This window comes from Etheostoma spectabile, chromosome 23 (assembly GCF_008692095.1).
Source record: "Etheostoma spectabile isolate EspeVRDwgs_2016 chromosome 23, UIUC_Espe_1.0, whole genome shotgun sequence".
NCBI lineage: Eukaryota > Metazoa > Chordata > Actinopteri > Perciformes > Percidae > Etheostoma > Etheostoma spectabile.
In genome coordinates this window covers 10,299,616-10,313,560 of record NC_045755.1, presented here as the reverse complement: position 1 = coordinate 10,313,560, position 13,945 = coordinate 10,299,616, and the positions used below count along the sequence as shown (strand labels likewise).

Sequence of the window (13,945 nt, the reverse complement as noted above, 5' to 3'; positions counted from 1 at the left end):
CTCCCTAGGGAGGTGTTCCAGGCATGTCCAGCTGGGAGGCGACCTTGCGGAAGCCCCAGGACTAGGTGGAGAGATTATATCTCCTACCTGGTCTGGGAATGCCTCAGGATCCCCCAGTCAGAGTTGGTTAATGTGGCTCAGGAATGGGCAGTTTGGACTCCTGTAAAGGCTGTCCACACACACACAACCTTCACTGTTTGATAGTTACATCTCACTCGCCATCAATAATTGACTAAAAGGTAGGAGGAATAAGCTTGACAGTACAACTCTCTAACAGTTTGGACAATGACATGGATCCAGTCAATCAGCCAGGCAGAAAATCCTCTTGTACTCATGAGGGATTGTCAGGAGATTTTGGACTCTAAGCCATTAGTATAGCTCAATTTAAAAACATCTTTGAAAACTCAATGACAAGAGATGCAGTTTTGGATCTCCAAAAGGTTTGTCTAGGGAAGAGAGAAGGCAGATGTTTTGCTATGGCAACACATGCAAATTTATGACAAAAAAAAAAAATCTAAATAATACTGCAAAATGGGCTCAAGAGAGTTTCGTCATGCTCACAGAAAGCCCATAAGCCCCACTATCATAACCCACCTGTCATTGAATTTTCTCAACAAAAAAAAGAAATTCTCACAAATATGCATCAGAATCACACAAAAATCATCTTAATCCATCACAACCTTTTCTATGAAGTCAACCCATGCCCAAATTCACCCTGTCGTCATCTTTCCTGTAGACTGTGGTGTCTCAAAGAAAATTGCTTTAAATCCCAAACAGGTCATATACAGGGTAATCCAACAGATAAACGCGCTGACTCGCAGACACACACACACACACCATAGTTTCATCCTCTTTACAGACTAAAAATGATGGGAATGAAGTACAATCATCTGCAATATACTCACACTCTCTGTAGACTGTAGTTCATAAAGAAAATATAAAAAAACAGTTAAAGTATGCAGATAGTAGGATTGTAGGCATATAGTAGGACTGACAGAAAAAACAATAAAACATACACACTTACCCTCTCTGCGGACTGTGATGTTCCAAAGAAGATGGGTATGAACGCCAGCCAGATGATGCAGGTGGTGTACATGGTAAATCCGATGGGCTTGGCCTCGTTGAAGGTTTCGGGCACGCCTCGCGTCTTGATGGCGTAAACTGTGCACGTCACCATCAGCAGGATGGAGTAACCCAGGGAACAGATGAGGGACAGGTCCGAGATATCACACTTGAGGACGCCGCGCGCCAACATGGGATCCTGAGTCCGCTGCTCGCCGTAGTCCACAACCGTGTGTGGCGGGTCCACTGCGAACCAGAGAAAGACGCCCAGCAGCTGAACAGAGATGAGCGAGAAGGTGATGACGAGCTGTGAGGCGGGAGAGATGAACCTGGAAAAGAGAGGATTACTGACATGAGGAGGCAGTGCAGCAAGGGAACAATGGTGTCAGAGTTTAATAACGAGCAGTGTTGGACTAGTTACTTTTAAAAATTAATTAGTTACAGTTACTAGTTACTTCTTCCACAAAGTAACTAAAGTAGATACTCAGTTACAAATTATGAAATTAACTAGTTACTTCAGATAGTAACTAATGCGTTACTTTCAAGTACATTTTATAATGCTCAAATGTGACCCCACCTCCACCCCTCTTTAATGGAACTTAAAATACATGTGCATGTTCAATTATTTATGATAAATCTGAATACTATAACGAAATGGACACTTAATACAATACATTATTACCAGAAACAATGTACACACATCTAAAGAAACAATGTACACACATCTAAACTAAATGTTGCTGTGGGACAAAGTGAGACTAGCCTCCAATCAAATGAAATGTACGTAAATATTATGTCTAGTAGATCAATACAAATAACATCATAGATATTTTGGAACTTTTGATATTTATGCCCCAACAGGCCACAACTGCCCCCCCCCCCCCCCCCCCCCCCCCCGCCCGCCCCCCTCCTCGATTTTATAACGCCATACCTGTCTCTCCTTGACTGACTCGCTTTTGTTGTTTGTTGGGCTGTGACTCCAACTACACATGATTTCCAACACCCACCCAACTCTACCTCTGATTGGCTTAAATTTGACTCAGCCTCAGCCAATCGTCAGCATTTATGCGCTTGTCTCGTGCATGGCCAACTTACCAAGGAAGAAAAAAAGTATTTGCCTCTCGGCTCAGAGATAAAGTTGGTCTGAAGAAAAAAACAGCTTCAATTATAGTAACGCCGCATTTTTCGGCAATAATGGTAACGGCGTTATTAAGATGGGAAGAGTCATCAATTAGATTACTCATTATTGAAAAAAGTAACGCCGTTATATTATAACGCCGTTATTCCCATCACTGACAACACGTGGGGCAACCCATGCTAGAAAGTTTGTAGTCACGAGAATATGTGGCCTTTAAAAATGTACCTATGTAATTAATAAAATCTTTTACAAATGAATTTAAATTCCTTAAACATCAACATGAAACAAGGCTGTTTTTTTATAACATCTAAAAGGTTGATAAAAGTTTTCTACACAACAGCAGCAATATCTAATATTCCTATACATGCAGCAATCCATACGTCCACAAAACTTACACTAAGATTCAAAGGGAGATCAAGGTAAAGGTAATGTTAAAATTTTTGAAAATAATGGAAAAGCATAGGCAGTGAGGAGAGATAGGGAGTGTGATGATCATCTAGGATTCCAGAGAGACAAAGGGGGCAAATAATACTCCAAAAAAAAAGCTATATTTTCACTCACACCTGACGTGAAGTGTAGTAAACAACCTGCTTCTTCAAACTTCTGGGCTCAACGGATGCTTAGTGCCTGTCTACCTAGAGGCACAACACATACTGGAACGTCAAAAAACCTCAAAATCCTGCCTCATGGTGCCCTTTCTTGTTGTTGTTTTTCAATGTATTTACCGTTAAATGATTGTTTTCCTTTACACATAACAGAAACTCATACATCAAAAATACAACTAAATAGTTTGTTTAGCCTTTCATAAAATTTGGAAAATCCTAATTATCATAATAAATAAGTAATAGCAGTACAATACCACTGACTCGGGGAGATGGATGGTGCCAAAGGAAAGACAGCGTAGCAGAGACATGAACCTGAGCACTATTAAATACTGCATTAACATTTTAGCCACTTAGTTGATGCTCTCTCCCAGAGTCTCTCATACCGAGTGCAAACAGTACAATAGGTGAGTGTGAGTTCATGACTCTCATAAATAATGGATGAGAAATAAATGATGACTAATGACTGCAAGCAGCTTAGTAAGGAAGAAGTGGAGGTTTGGTCTTCATGTGAATAGGTACACCCGAGTGCACAGAAAAACACACTTACGGCGCCCTTCAGTGCTACTACACCCGTCCAAATATGCATGTACTGAACACCCAGAGGGCAAACAGAGAGTGTGTAGTGTTCACCTGGGTGCTGTCACAGACTTCTTCCCTTGTTCAAAGATGCGGTGTATCCGGTTGGTCTTGGTGAGCAGTGCGGCATAACTAAAACACATCCCCAAGCCCAAGAAAATCCTCCTGAATGAACACACTCCCACATCGGGCGTTGCGATCATCAGGAATGTGATGGCGTAGCAGAGGAAGATCCCCGTTAGCAGCACGTAGCTCATCTCCCGTCCCGACGCTCGCACGATGGGCGTGTCATTGTGCCGGACAAAAGTGACGATGACAAAAGAGGTGGCAATGATGCCCAGCATGGAGATGAAGACAGGGACGACGGCCCAGGGGGAGTGCCACTCCAGCTTGATGATCGGGATGGGAACACAGCCAGTGCGGTTGACATCAGGTCGCATCTCATAAGGACACAGCTCACAAGTGAACTCTGATGCCTGGGGAGAGAAAGTTTTGAAATTGTACATCGAATATTTGTGTATGTGGTAAATCTGTATACAGCTTCCGCAGATATGTATATAAACCGCAAATCCCCGATGCTTCCCAAACTCTTCACATAAATATGGCAATACACTGTAAATCCCCAAGGCTTTCATGCAAAAACATCTCAACAGCTGATTAGTTTACCAAGTTGGGGCTAAGCTATTGTGTATCATCTACCTCTGTAAACTGGCTCGTTAATGAGGGGGAAAGGCACACATTTTTGTACACTTGCTCTACAGTGCACTTCCTTGTTTTTTGTCATGCTGTTATGATTTTTCCCCATTCTACTAAAATCCCAAATCTACCATAAATGTGTCAACAGATTATTGATTTTACAGCAAGTGTATGAATCTGCAAAATTTGTATTGATCGCTCACTCGTACAAGCATTGCTGTTGTGGCTCATATTACCTTTTTCCTTTTTATTGCTTCCTAAACAAGGGAATTATTTGCACATATTGTTGCTCGCTCATGGCTTTTTCTAACTTAATATGAAGGATTATGGGTTGCAAAATTGTCCCCAACTGTGATATAATTAACATGGGGGGTGTATATTTATAATGTGTGATCAGACCCTTTTACCCCACCTCATATTATGCACTTCCATTTGCCATAATAGCATCTGTGGGGTTCTTCAGCATATATAAATCCAAAATGGACCATCTAAGTGGCTTTTTTTGATTGCCCGAAATGAGTTGAAACTAAAAAAAAAAACTGAGCCAGGGGGACAGAACTCCAATGCAGAGTAGATGCATGCAAGACTAATGTGTTTATTGTGTCAACATGCTGTTATTGCAGACAAATCTAGTAAATTCAATTTTTAAAGCCTTCCACAAATGGGACTGATTATGGATTTAATTGTTAAGCAGGTGTAGAAGGCTCATCTAAGGTTAGACATCTGGTCACAATCTATGTTTTATGAAATATCAAGTTTACCCAAGTTATCTGGTTAGGCTAAGAGCTTCTGGAGGATTTCCCAGATTATAAATCACAACAATTAAGGTAATTAACCAATCAGGGAAATCTCTGACTTTACAAAAACAAGATGGATAGAAAGTGGAGCACATTGATGCAAAAAACACTTTGTGATTGACTGCCAGAATGCATCACCAGAATGTACAGTATCACAAAACATGTTTTGTAAATATTCACTAAATTCTCCATCTAGTGACAAAAGTGAATTATATTTTAGGCGGATTTTACTTTTGACTTGAATAAAAGTAAATGGCGATCCATACACTTTAATACCATTTGAAATTATATACCAAGCCTTACTGTAGAGTGCTATGAGACCACACGTTCATGATGTGTGAGTCAACACAGTGGCTCAAATCCTGTGATGTGGTACTTTCATTATTTATTTTACCAATTGAGCTACAAACTACACTTCAGTGGTACATCTTGTTTTTAAGGGAAGCCTTTTTTAATTTTGTAGTTTCTGCAAAAGCTTCACAATAAGTACAGTCAGAAACAACATCAACAGAGTTGGACAAAGGTGAATGGTGTACTTCCAACTAAGTACTGGTGGCCTGTATTCCACCAGAGACCTACCTGATAGTGGTATCCCTCACAGCGCTCACAGTGCCAGCAACATGGCACACCTTTGACCACTTTCTTCCTTTCGCCCGCACGGCATGGGATGCTGCATACAGAGGGTGGTAGAGATGGGTCACCTGTCTTCCAACGCATGGCCTCAACCTAGGAGAGGAGAAGAGAAGAAAGGAGAGGAGAAGAGAGGATTTTGGTTTTCAAAGTCTCTTTATTGGACCCTTTCAAAAAAGAAACACAATCACAAAATCTATAACAGTTCAAGAAAAGAAAAACTTAAAGAAAAAGGAAGAAACACAGCTGATGAACAGCTGACTACTTACCCACAGTGTCAGGTTCAATTCTGTGCAATAACCCAGTAACACTGTCTCTAAAAATCACCCGTTTACTGGTTCCACTAATTAATCCACTTATTTAGTATTTATTCATCATTCTCATTCTCATATCTCACTTATTATTTATTATTTACTATTCCCTCATCATTCTAATATCTCACTTATTATTATTTATTCATCATTCTCATTCCCTATTCCAGAGCTGTTCATACTGTTCATATTGTAATATAATAACATAATACTATTTATTCCGGCATCCTTTGCATTATGCTCCACATATAAAATAATAACTATCACAATTCACTCCTGCATACTTTGCACTCTTCATTGCACTCATTGCACTATTCTCTCTACATTGTTTTAATTTAGAGTATGTATATATTATTGTCTTTATATTGTTAGGTTGTTTTGTATGTGTAAGAGCATTGTAAGCAACACTGTTCCAAAAACAAAATTCCTCGTATGTGTCCTCATACCTGGCAAATAAAGCTGATTCTGAAAACCTTTGAAAATAACAAAAAATGTAATTTCTTAATCACAACTGAACTACCAACTCTCCACCCTCCCCTGCAGTGCACAAGATCCCCCCAATAGCCCACAAACGACTGAATTCCAGCAAATTGGCCATTATCCGGTAATAGGCACCAGCACCATGATCCCGGTTCTTGCGTGTTAGCCAGATGGCTAACTTTGCAGATACAGATAAAAAGTTCAATAAAATGTTAACAGTCTCTTCTTTCTTTTTTTTACTGAAAGGAGAGTTAAACAAAGATATGAGATCTGTTCCATATGGCAAATATAGATTTCATTGTTTTCATGAAATTATTTGGGTCATGTTGCAAAACAAAACTTCCCATCTTCTTGTGGGACACTATGTGACATAAAGATTGTCAGACATCTGGCATTACTTTGTGTTAAAAAGCCTTTAACACTCCGTGTTCTCTGTACCTGCAGAAAGTGTGTCTTAAGGACAACTTGTAGAGCAATTGGCACAAGCAGATCCTCTGATCGTTTTCCTGAGCGCTGCCGGGCACAAAACTAACACCAGCTAGTATGGAAACCAGCAATCAGACCATAATCAGATCTGGCACAAATAGGCCATCTGTATTTCCTTCTGTGTTTGTGAGTGTTTTAATTTGTTGCTATGTGTGCGTGTGTGCACATTCTTCCATGTGTTCATTTTGTTTGTTTGTGCTTGTGTCATCCTGGCGTTATAGTGAATCCCTTAAGCTTTCCCTATGTCTGGCATGTGTGCGTTTTAAGTTGCTGTTATGTGCGCAAGTGTTTGTCATTATACCAGTCCCTGAGGTTCTTCTGTTGCAGAGGGTCCTTAGTAAAATGTAGCATTACTGCTTTAAACAGGCACACAATATACCAGATCAACAAAAACTAGTTAAGAGAAAAAGTCATCATGGACTTGAGGGAATTAACTTGATTTGATCATTGGCACACATAAAGAAAGACACACACACATATGCAGCATTTAAACACCAGTACTGGGTCACTGATTGGTCATAACTTAGTGCTGCAAATAGGGCTGTCAGGAGATATAATCTAACGATAGAAAAAGCATACTCTGTGTGTGTGTGTGTGTGTGTGTGCGTGTGTGTGTGTGTGTGTGTATAAACACCAACTTATCTTGGTCCAACAATAACCATGAAAATCTTTGTCTTGATTTGTACCTAGTCTGTTGCACAGAGCTGTCCCCTCTTTATGCTGAAAAGTATTCAAACTGTTAGTTTATCATAAAAACTGTTACCTGCTGCCATCTCAACATCTGCCACTGTGCCTTCAAACCAAACTGGATTGCTAAACAAATCAAATACATCTGTTAATTTGTCAACTGTCAAAGTGCCCAATCGTGTGTGTCTTAACTATGTGTTGTCCTCTGTGTTGCTGCCGACTCTCTCTTTCAGTCAGCCAGGCCGTCCATCAGGCAGAAAGCACTTTGTGTCTATTAGTCTTCTCATATGTCAGTCTTCTGGCCTTTCTAATCAAGTTCTGGGTGGATTTATCACACTAAACACACGGAAGTGCTCAAGATGTTAGTGTGCATGCATGCATGCATGTGTTGATTCATGTGTTTTTGTGTAGGTGTATAGGATGCTCAGGTATATGCTCTAATTTTGGTGCCAGCATTCATGGATTGCATCTCTGTTTCTGTGTGAGTGTGTGTGTCAGTGTGAGTATGTCCCTTCCAAACACATAGCATTCTGAAAAGAAAGAATGATCCACACTTTCTTGTAAAATATGCTGGATTTCAACAAACTTTTGCATCTGAACAAAAGCAATAACTCAAACCAATCCAGCCAAGTGACAGGGGATTTTGGATTCCTTGCAGCTGCTTATGATGATGTTGAACTTTCATTCTGCTAAGTCATTCAGTCTATAATGCCTCAGAAGCTTACAAAAAAACACTCACATTAAAATACATTTTGTACTACTGTAAAGGAAAATTGTCAATATGCAGCGAGTTACAAACGCATGAGCAATAGTGTGTGTGGGTGTGTGTGTGAGTGTTTGTGTGTGTGTGTGTGTAAAATCTCACTTTGAGGTGTAGCTTATTGGTCCAGGAGCCAATGACTTTGTACTCTGCAGTGGACCTGTTGGTTCTCTGGTACTGGAAGATATCGTATCTTCCCGGAGCGTCTCCATTCTCATTGAAAACCACTGGCGTACCGGCACTTCCTGGAACAAAGACAGTAAATGTTGGAGAGGGGTCAACTTAGTTGTTTAATGTGATCCAGTTACATTTGATGTGCAAGTGGAAGAAACAAAGACAGTTAACCCTCTGAGGATGTTCATTATTGTGTGTATATATATATATATATATATATGAAATAACACTATGTTTTTGCAGAAAGGCCTTACACAAATTACATACATGAGGAAAACATACAGAGATTTCAGTCAGTATTCAGACCACTTCACTTTTTTTCACATGGGGAGCTTTCAGTTTTTGATTTTTAATAAATTCACAAAAATGTCTAAAAATATGTTTTCACTTTGTCATTATTGGTTATCAAGGGTAGATTGCTGTGCAAAATTGCAATTTAATCCATTTAAAATCAAGTCTACAACATAATAAAGTGTGCAAATAGCGAAGAGGACAATGCTTACGTAATAAATACATTATATTTCCTCAGGCCGTGTGTAAAGGAGCCAAGATAGCAAAAGAACTTCCACCTTTAGTATTTTTTCTAGGCTGTGTTGTATTGTACCTGCTCGTGTGTGGTTGGGTGTTGTAGAGTGGTGTGATTGAATTATTCACACGTATGGATAAGTTTATGTGTCCTGTAAGGTTTAGTTTTCTCACTACCAATGAGGCGGAACAAAGACCTTTTATTCTTCCCCCTCTCTGTCTTACTCACCTTCTGTCTTTTATGTAGCAATACAATCAAATCAGATTGCTGAATCTGGCATAGCATAAAAGAAATCCAATTATAGTGAGCATGCGGAAAAAGCACTGCATTAGGAAATTCCACCTGTGTACTATAAGTCATTGATATGGCGGGATGATGCTGAGGAAATATAAATACACTTCCCTGTGTGAAGTAACGCGAGAAATTAAAAAGTGCAAATCTACAATGCAAATGAAAAGAGACTGACAAAGTAGAATGTCAGACAGACAGAGGAAAATAGAAAGGACAGAAAACTACAATAAAAAAAATTGAAAGAAAAAGATAAAGTGTTTGAGATAAAAAACAAAAGCTGAATTGAAAGGGCGACAAAGGGGATAGGGAGGAAGAGTAGGGTGGGTAGAGAAAAGATAGGACAGTAATAAAAATAATCACAGCAAGAGGAGGAAAGAAAAGAAAAACTCAGAGACAGAAGTGAACGCTCTCCCATTGTCATAAGTGATGAAAGATAATGGGTAAAAGAGAGAAAACGCAAGAATGACTATAAAGTTTGATTGAGAGAGAGAAAAAAAGAGGAATGGAGGGAGACTGAATCAATAGAGAGACAAAGGTACGTATGTCTTTAAAAAACTCGTGGATACGGTCCAATCAAGTCTTTTCCCTCACCCTACAATGGAGGTATTTGGCATATTGTTGTGTACCACAGTAGGAGCGGCGCAATTTATGGATTTTATAATCCAAATTGCATTGATTTGAATAAAGCACAGACAGTGCTAAATGCAAATATGTTTGGTGCGTGGTTAAATGTGCTTGCTTGACAACACACACTACTGTCACTCTTGTACTTAATTAGTGTGTTTGCAGTGCATAGGCACACAGGATGATGTTATCACCATCTTCTAATTTACCATTGCACCAATCATGTCTTTTTTAGAGTCAGTTTGGGATGCAGCAACTAAAACAGTTGTTTGGAGCAGAGACTTGCTGGCAGGTGCTCTTTATTATGCAGCACAAAAGCAGACTGGTCTGAAAGCAGTGGTTACCTTGAGTTGAAAATGACTATTCAAGCTCATGGTGTGCACCATTTGTTCACAATTTCCGAGTAAGGTGGATAAAGACAGGACACTTTTAAAAAAACAGCAGTAATCACTGCAAACACACATACAATAGGCATGGCAGGAGCTGGCAGCATCTAGCCATTATGTTGGGTAAACTGGTAGCTGACAACCCCTCATCAGTTCTGATTAACGTTTTAGTTTAGAAGATGCATGGACAGACTTACTGGCCTATGAATTACCATTTGGGTTTGGTTTTACCGGGGAATTTGACTGAGTCACTAAAAATGCATCTCAAATTAACTAACCATGTACTCTTTTATTGTTTTACTTTATGAAGATGTGCAGTAATCACAGCTAAATTGTTAGTCTACTGGGCAAGTAAAAGACAAGAAAAGTGAGGGAGAATAAAACCCACAATCATTACACCTGTGAATGGTTTAACATACTCTGGCTGGACTACTGTCATCGGTGACTTAACAACATGTTTAGTTGCCACGACCATGAAAAATAAATTATTTACCCGTCACCCTGGAAACACTCCTCCACCTCATCCTGTAGTGATATCTATCACGTTCAGTCATTTAAAGCAAGATGCTGCACGGCAGAAAAATGCTTCTGCCATAAATTGAAATTTTCTTCCTAAAGACAACCACACTAGAATAACACAATGAATTACCCTTGTGTTGTCTTCCCTTTAACCATGAACTTGTCCTTCCATGTTTTTGTCACTTTTTCTGATTTATTTTCACTTTTTCCATGGTTTTGGCACTTTTTTTATAAACCTGAGCTGGTTTAATGATAGATTTATCACTCATTCTTGGGATTCATGGTCAACAAAACTCATTTATATCAAATTATACATACATTTTTAGTTAAAAAGGAAGAAAGTATGAATTTTGACTAATAGTTAAGATCAGAGGATGTTGAGTGGATCACAGATGTATATATGTCAAAGTTTAGTCCGGATACTGTTTTGAAACCATTAAAAAAAAAAAAAAGAATTAAAATGCTATAAGATGAAATAAAACACCCTAATAATTAAATGAAAGTAATCATTAATGAACAATGTATGGAATCATCCATGTTATTTTTGGGAAATTTGGTTGAAAAAAATCCATATTTCTGATGTAAACTTTGAAACGGGTCAATTTGACCCAAGGACAACACAAGGGTTAACATAGCACTTAGTGTATCTCCATGGCCACTTTGTTAGATTTTATTTACATTACACTAAATGGGCATTTGGCAGGTGTTATAAAATAAATAATGTTCCTCTGTGTCCAAAGTTTATCACTGCTGACTGTGCTTCATGGATGTAGTTGTCAACTTTTATTCACATAGGTTATTATTATTATTGATTATTGTTTACCTTGTCAACCTTTTTTTACAAAAGCCAACCAAACTAATAATTACACTTTTTGATTTACTGTACCTTTTTAATACCGCACAGTCTTTATTCAAAACACATATCTGTTCTGTAACAGCTGATGATCTTGTCACCATTGTACCTCTAAATTTCTGTTCTGTGAGGACAAAGTAAATTCTTGTAAAGTCTTTTGATGCTAATTTCTTCTTCACCTCGTTTGCATGCATTTTGCATAACCTAACGCAAGCTGACAAGCTCCTAAATTACAGAGAAAGTGCTGGAAAGGCCTGGAGGCTCATGCATGTTAACCAATGCTTTGTTTTACTCGCTCTGATTTAGGAAATTAAAACATTAAAATCTCTGGGTTTGATTTCTTGTTTGGCTCAGATTAGACTGGAGTTGGGTGAGAATGGCTAATACTTCAAGTTGATGGGTAGTGTGCAAGTGTGCATTTGGAAGTGCAAACATATGTTTTCCTAGACTTAGTTCAATGCCCAGGTGTTGAAGGCACGGTGGCGACACAGGCACTAGCTCTGCTTAAGTGTCCCCGAGCAAGATCCTTTGTGCCTGCCAGCTAAAGGCACTGCTCTGTCGCTTCGCTGCTGAGTCGGAGGCTTTCCCTTTGGGGATCAACAACTGACTATTACAAGAAACCCATAACTTTCCTCTAGATTTGCAAGTGAAATTCACCCTCAGCTTCAATATTGTAACAGCGTATCTACCGATTGAAAGATTTCATGCAATGAGTGAATTTAAATCTGAAATGGACTGGCAGACAGAGACAAACCTAGAGTGAAATAAAAGGCAGACTGCTATATTGCCACAGGAAAGTAGATGAAAAATTGATTTGCTTTGCTACTAAGTTCAGATATATTCAATGTCAGTCACACCCATCTGAACCATACCAACCCGAGAGAGACATATAAGGATAAAAGTGAGCAGGACAGCAGAAACGCCTCAACTCTTAGCCAGTGTAACAGCTACAGGGAGGAAAAAGAATAGAGAAAAAAACAAAAAGTGATGGAGGAAAATGAGTGACAAAGGAAGATGAAAGAAAAAAGGGAGAATACGCAGGTCTGCAGGAAAGCATCAAAGCCTGTCTATCTGACAGACATGGATCGACTTAAAAACAAGGGAAGAGAGGGAAAATGAGGGTGAACAAGGCAGAATATGTGCGAATATCACATCACTAGCAAGATAGCAAGACTCCAAACTTTCTTAATTTGACAGTAAAAAGGAAATAAAAGGAGAGCTACAGAACTACAGAATGTGTAATAACAACTAGTAGCATAGGATCTAAACGTCCCCGCTGAAGGAGATCAAAAACTGGAAGGTCAGGGGCTAAAGGAGGGAGGGAGAGAGAGAGAGAGAGAGAGGGAGAGAGAGAGAGTAGGAACAACCTCTCTGTTACAGGAGATAGAGAGAGGGAGACAAGAGAAGAGAAAAAAGAAGGATGGATAGAGAGGAGTTGGAGAAGAAATAGCAAGGCTGTTATAAAGCTTTCAGCCTTGCCTGGTTGACTTTGGAATCACTATGGGTGAATAACGCATCTTCATATCAGAGACTAAATGTTTATGACGGGGAAATGTGAAGACGACCAGGCAGCATTCATTAATAAAACATTGGTCTAGTTGTGTGCGTGTGTGTGTGTGCATGTGCGTGTGTGAGTTCTGAGTTTTTGCCAACAGGCTCCCATCTGCGTCACAGATGATGGACACAAACAGACAATAGAAGCACAAAAAGAGAATAAGAAATAACAGAAGAAGCCTGAACTCATCACACAAAAACTTGTCATTTTCAAAGTAGTCTCCAGAGGAGGAGCTAACTGAAACTGAGCAGCTGGCTAAGTCCAGACCTCATTGCTTATTTCTGAACTCGTTTCTCGTTTCTGAATTTCCTCCAAGCCAGTTTTCACTGCCTGCTGTATGACTCTCCTTATGGCCAACCCTCCATCCTTACACAGCAGCTGTCTCATTCCTCTTCTCTCCCATCCAAAGGACCTTATGCCTCTCCATCCCCACCCCGCCTTGTTCCATCCCACCGCTCATCATCTCAAAAAACTACCCATTTTCTCCCATCCTTTCCTATGTGCATTTTCCAAAGTACTCAAATCCACCCCCCCCCTCCCACACCCCCATCAATCCATCTCTCTCTCTCAAAATCAAACCCCCCTTTTCTCAGCCTCTCTGTTATCACTAAGCCTTGTATGAGCAGAAAAAAGGCAGGCAATGACAAAGTTTTTTAGAGAGTAACAGAGCAGATAATGGAACAGGCAAAAGAAACAATACATGTTTAAAGAGGATCCAGCTCTCACTGTCAATAAAAATGAATAGTTAAAGTGAGATTAAGACTGAGAGCCGGAAGGATAGAAAGGGTA

The 13,945-nt window shown here is 39.5% G+C and overlaps 1 protein-coding gene across 6 annotated transcripts in view; it reads right to left on the bottom strand.

Moving 5' to 3' along the window:
• Positions 1-13,945, bottom strand: part of grm8a (glutamate receptor, metabotropic 8a) — a 311,638-nt gene that overhangs the window by 21,919 nt on the left and 275,774 nt on the right. For 5 of the 6 annotated variants that reach the window (XM_032505014.1, XM_032505015.1, XM_032505017.1 and 2 more), the window contains 5 exons: positions 8,334-8,473; positions 5,454-5,600; positions 3,436-3,857; positions 1,025-1,391; positions 906-917 (listed from right to left, as the gene is read on the bottom strand). In XM_032505014.1, the coding sequence (XP_032360905.1) occupies positions 906-917; positions 1,025-1,391; positions 3,436-3,857; positions 5,454-5,600; positions 8,334-8,473 (1,088 nt within the window). The remainder of the gene's footprint in view (positions 1-905; positions 918-1,024; positions 1,392-3,435; positions 3,858-5,453; positions 5,601-8,333; positions 8,474-13,945) is intronic. The other variant, XM_032505016.1, reaches the window with a different exon arrangement.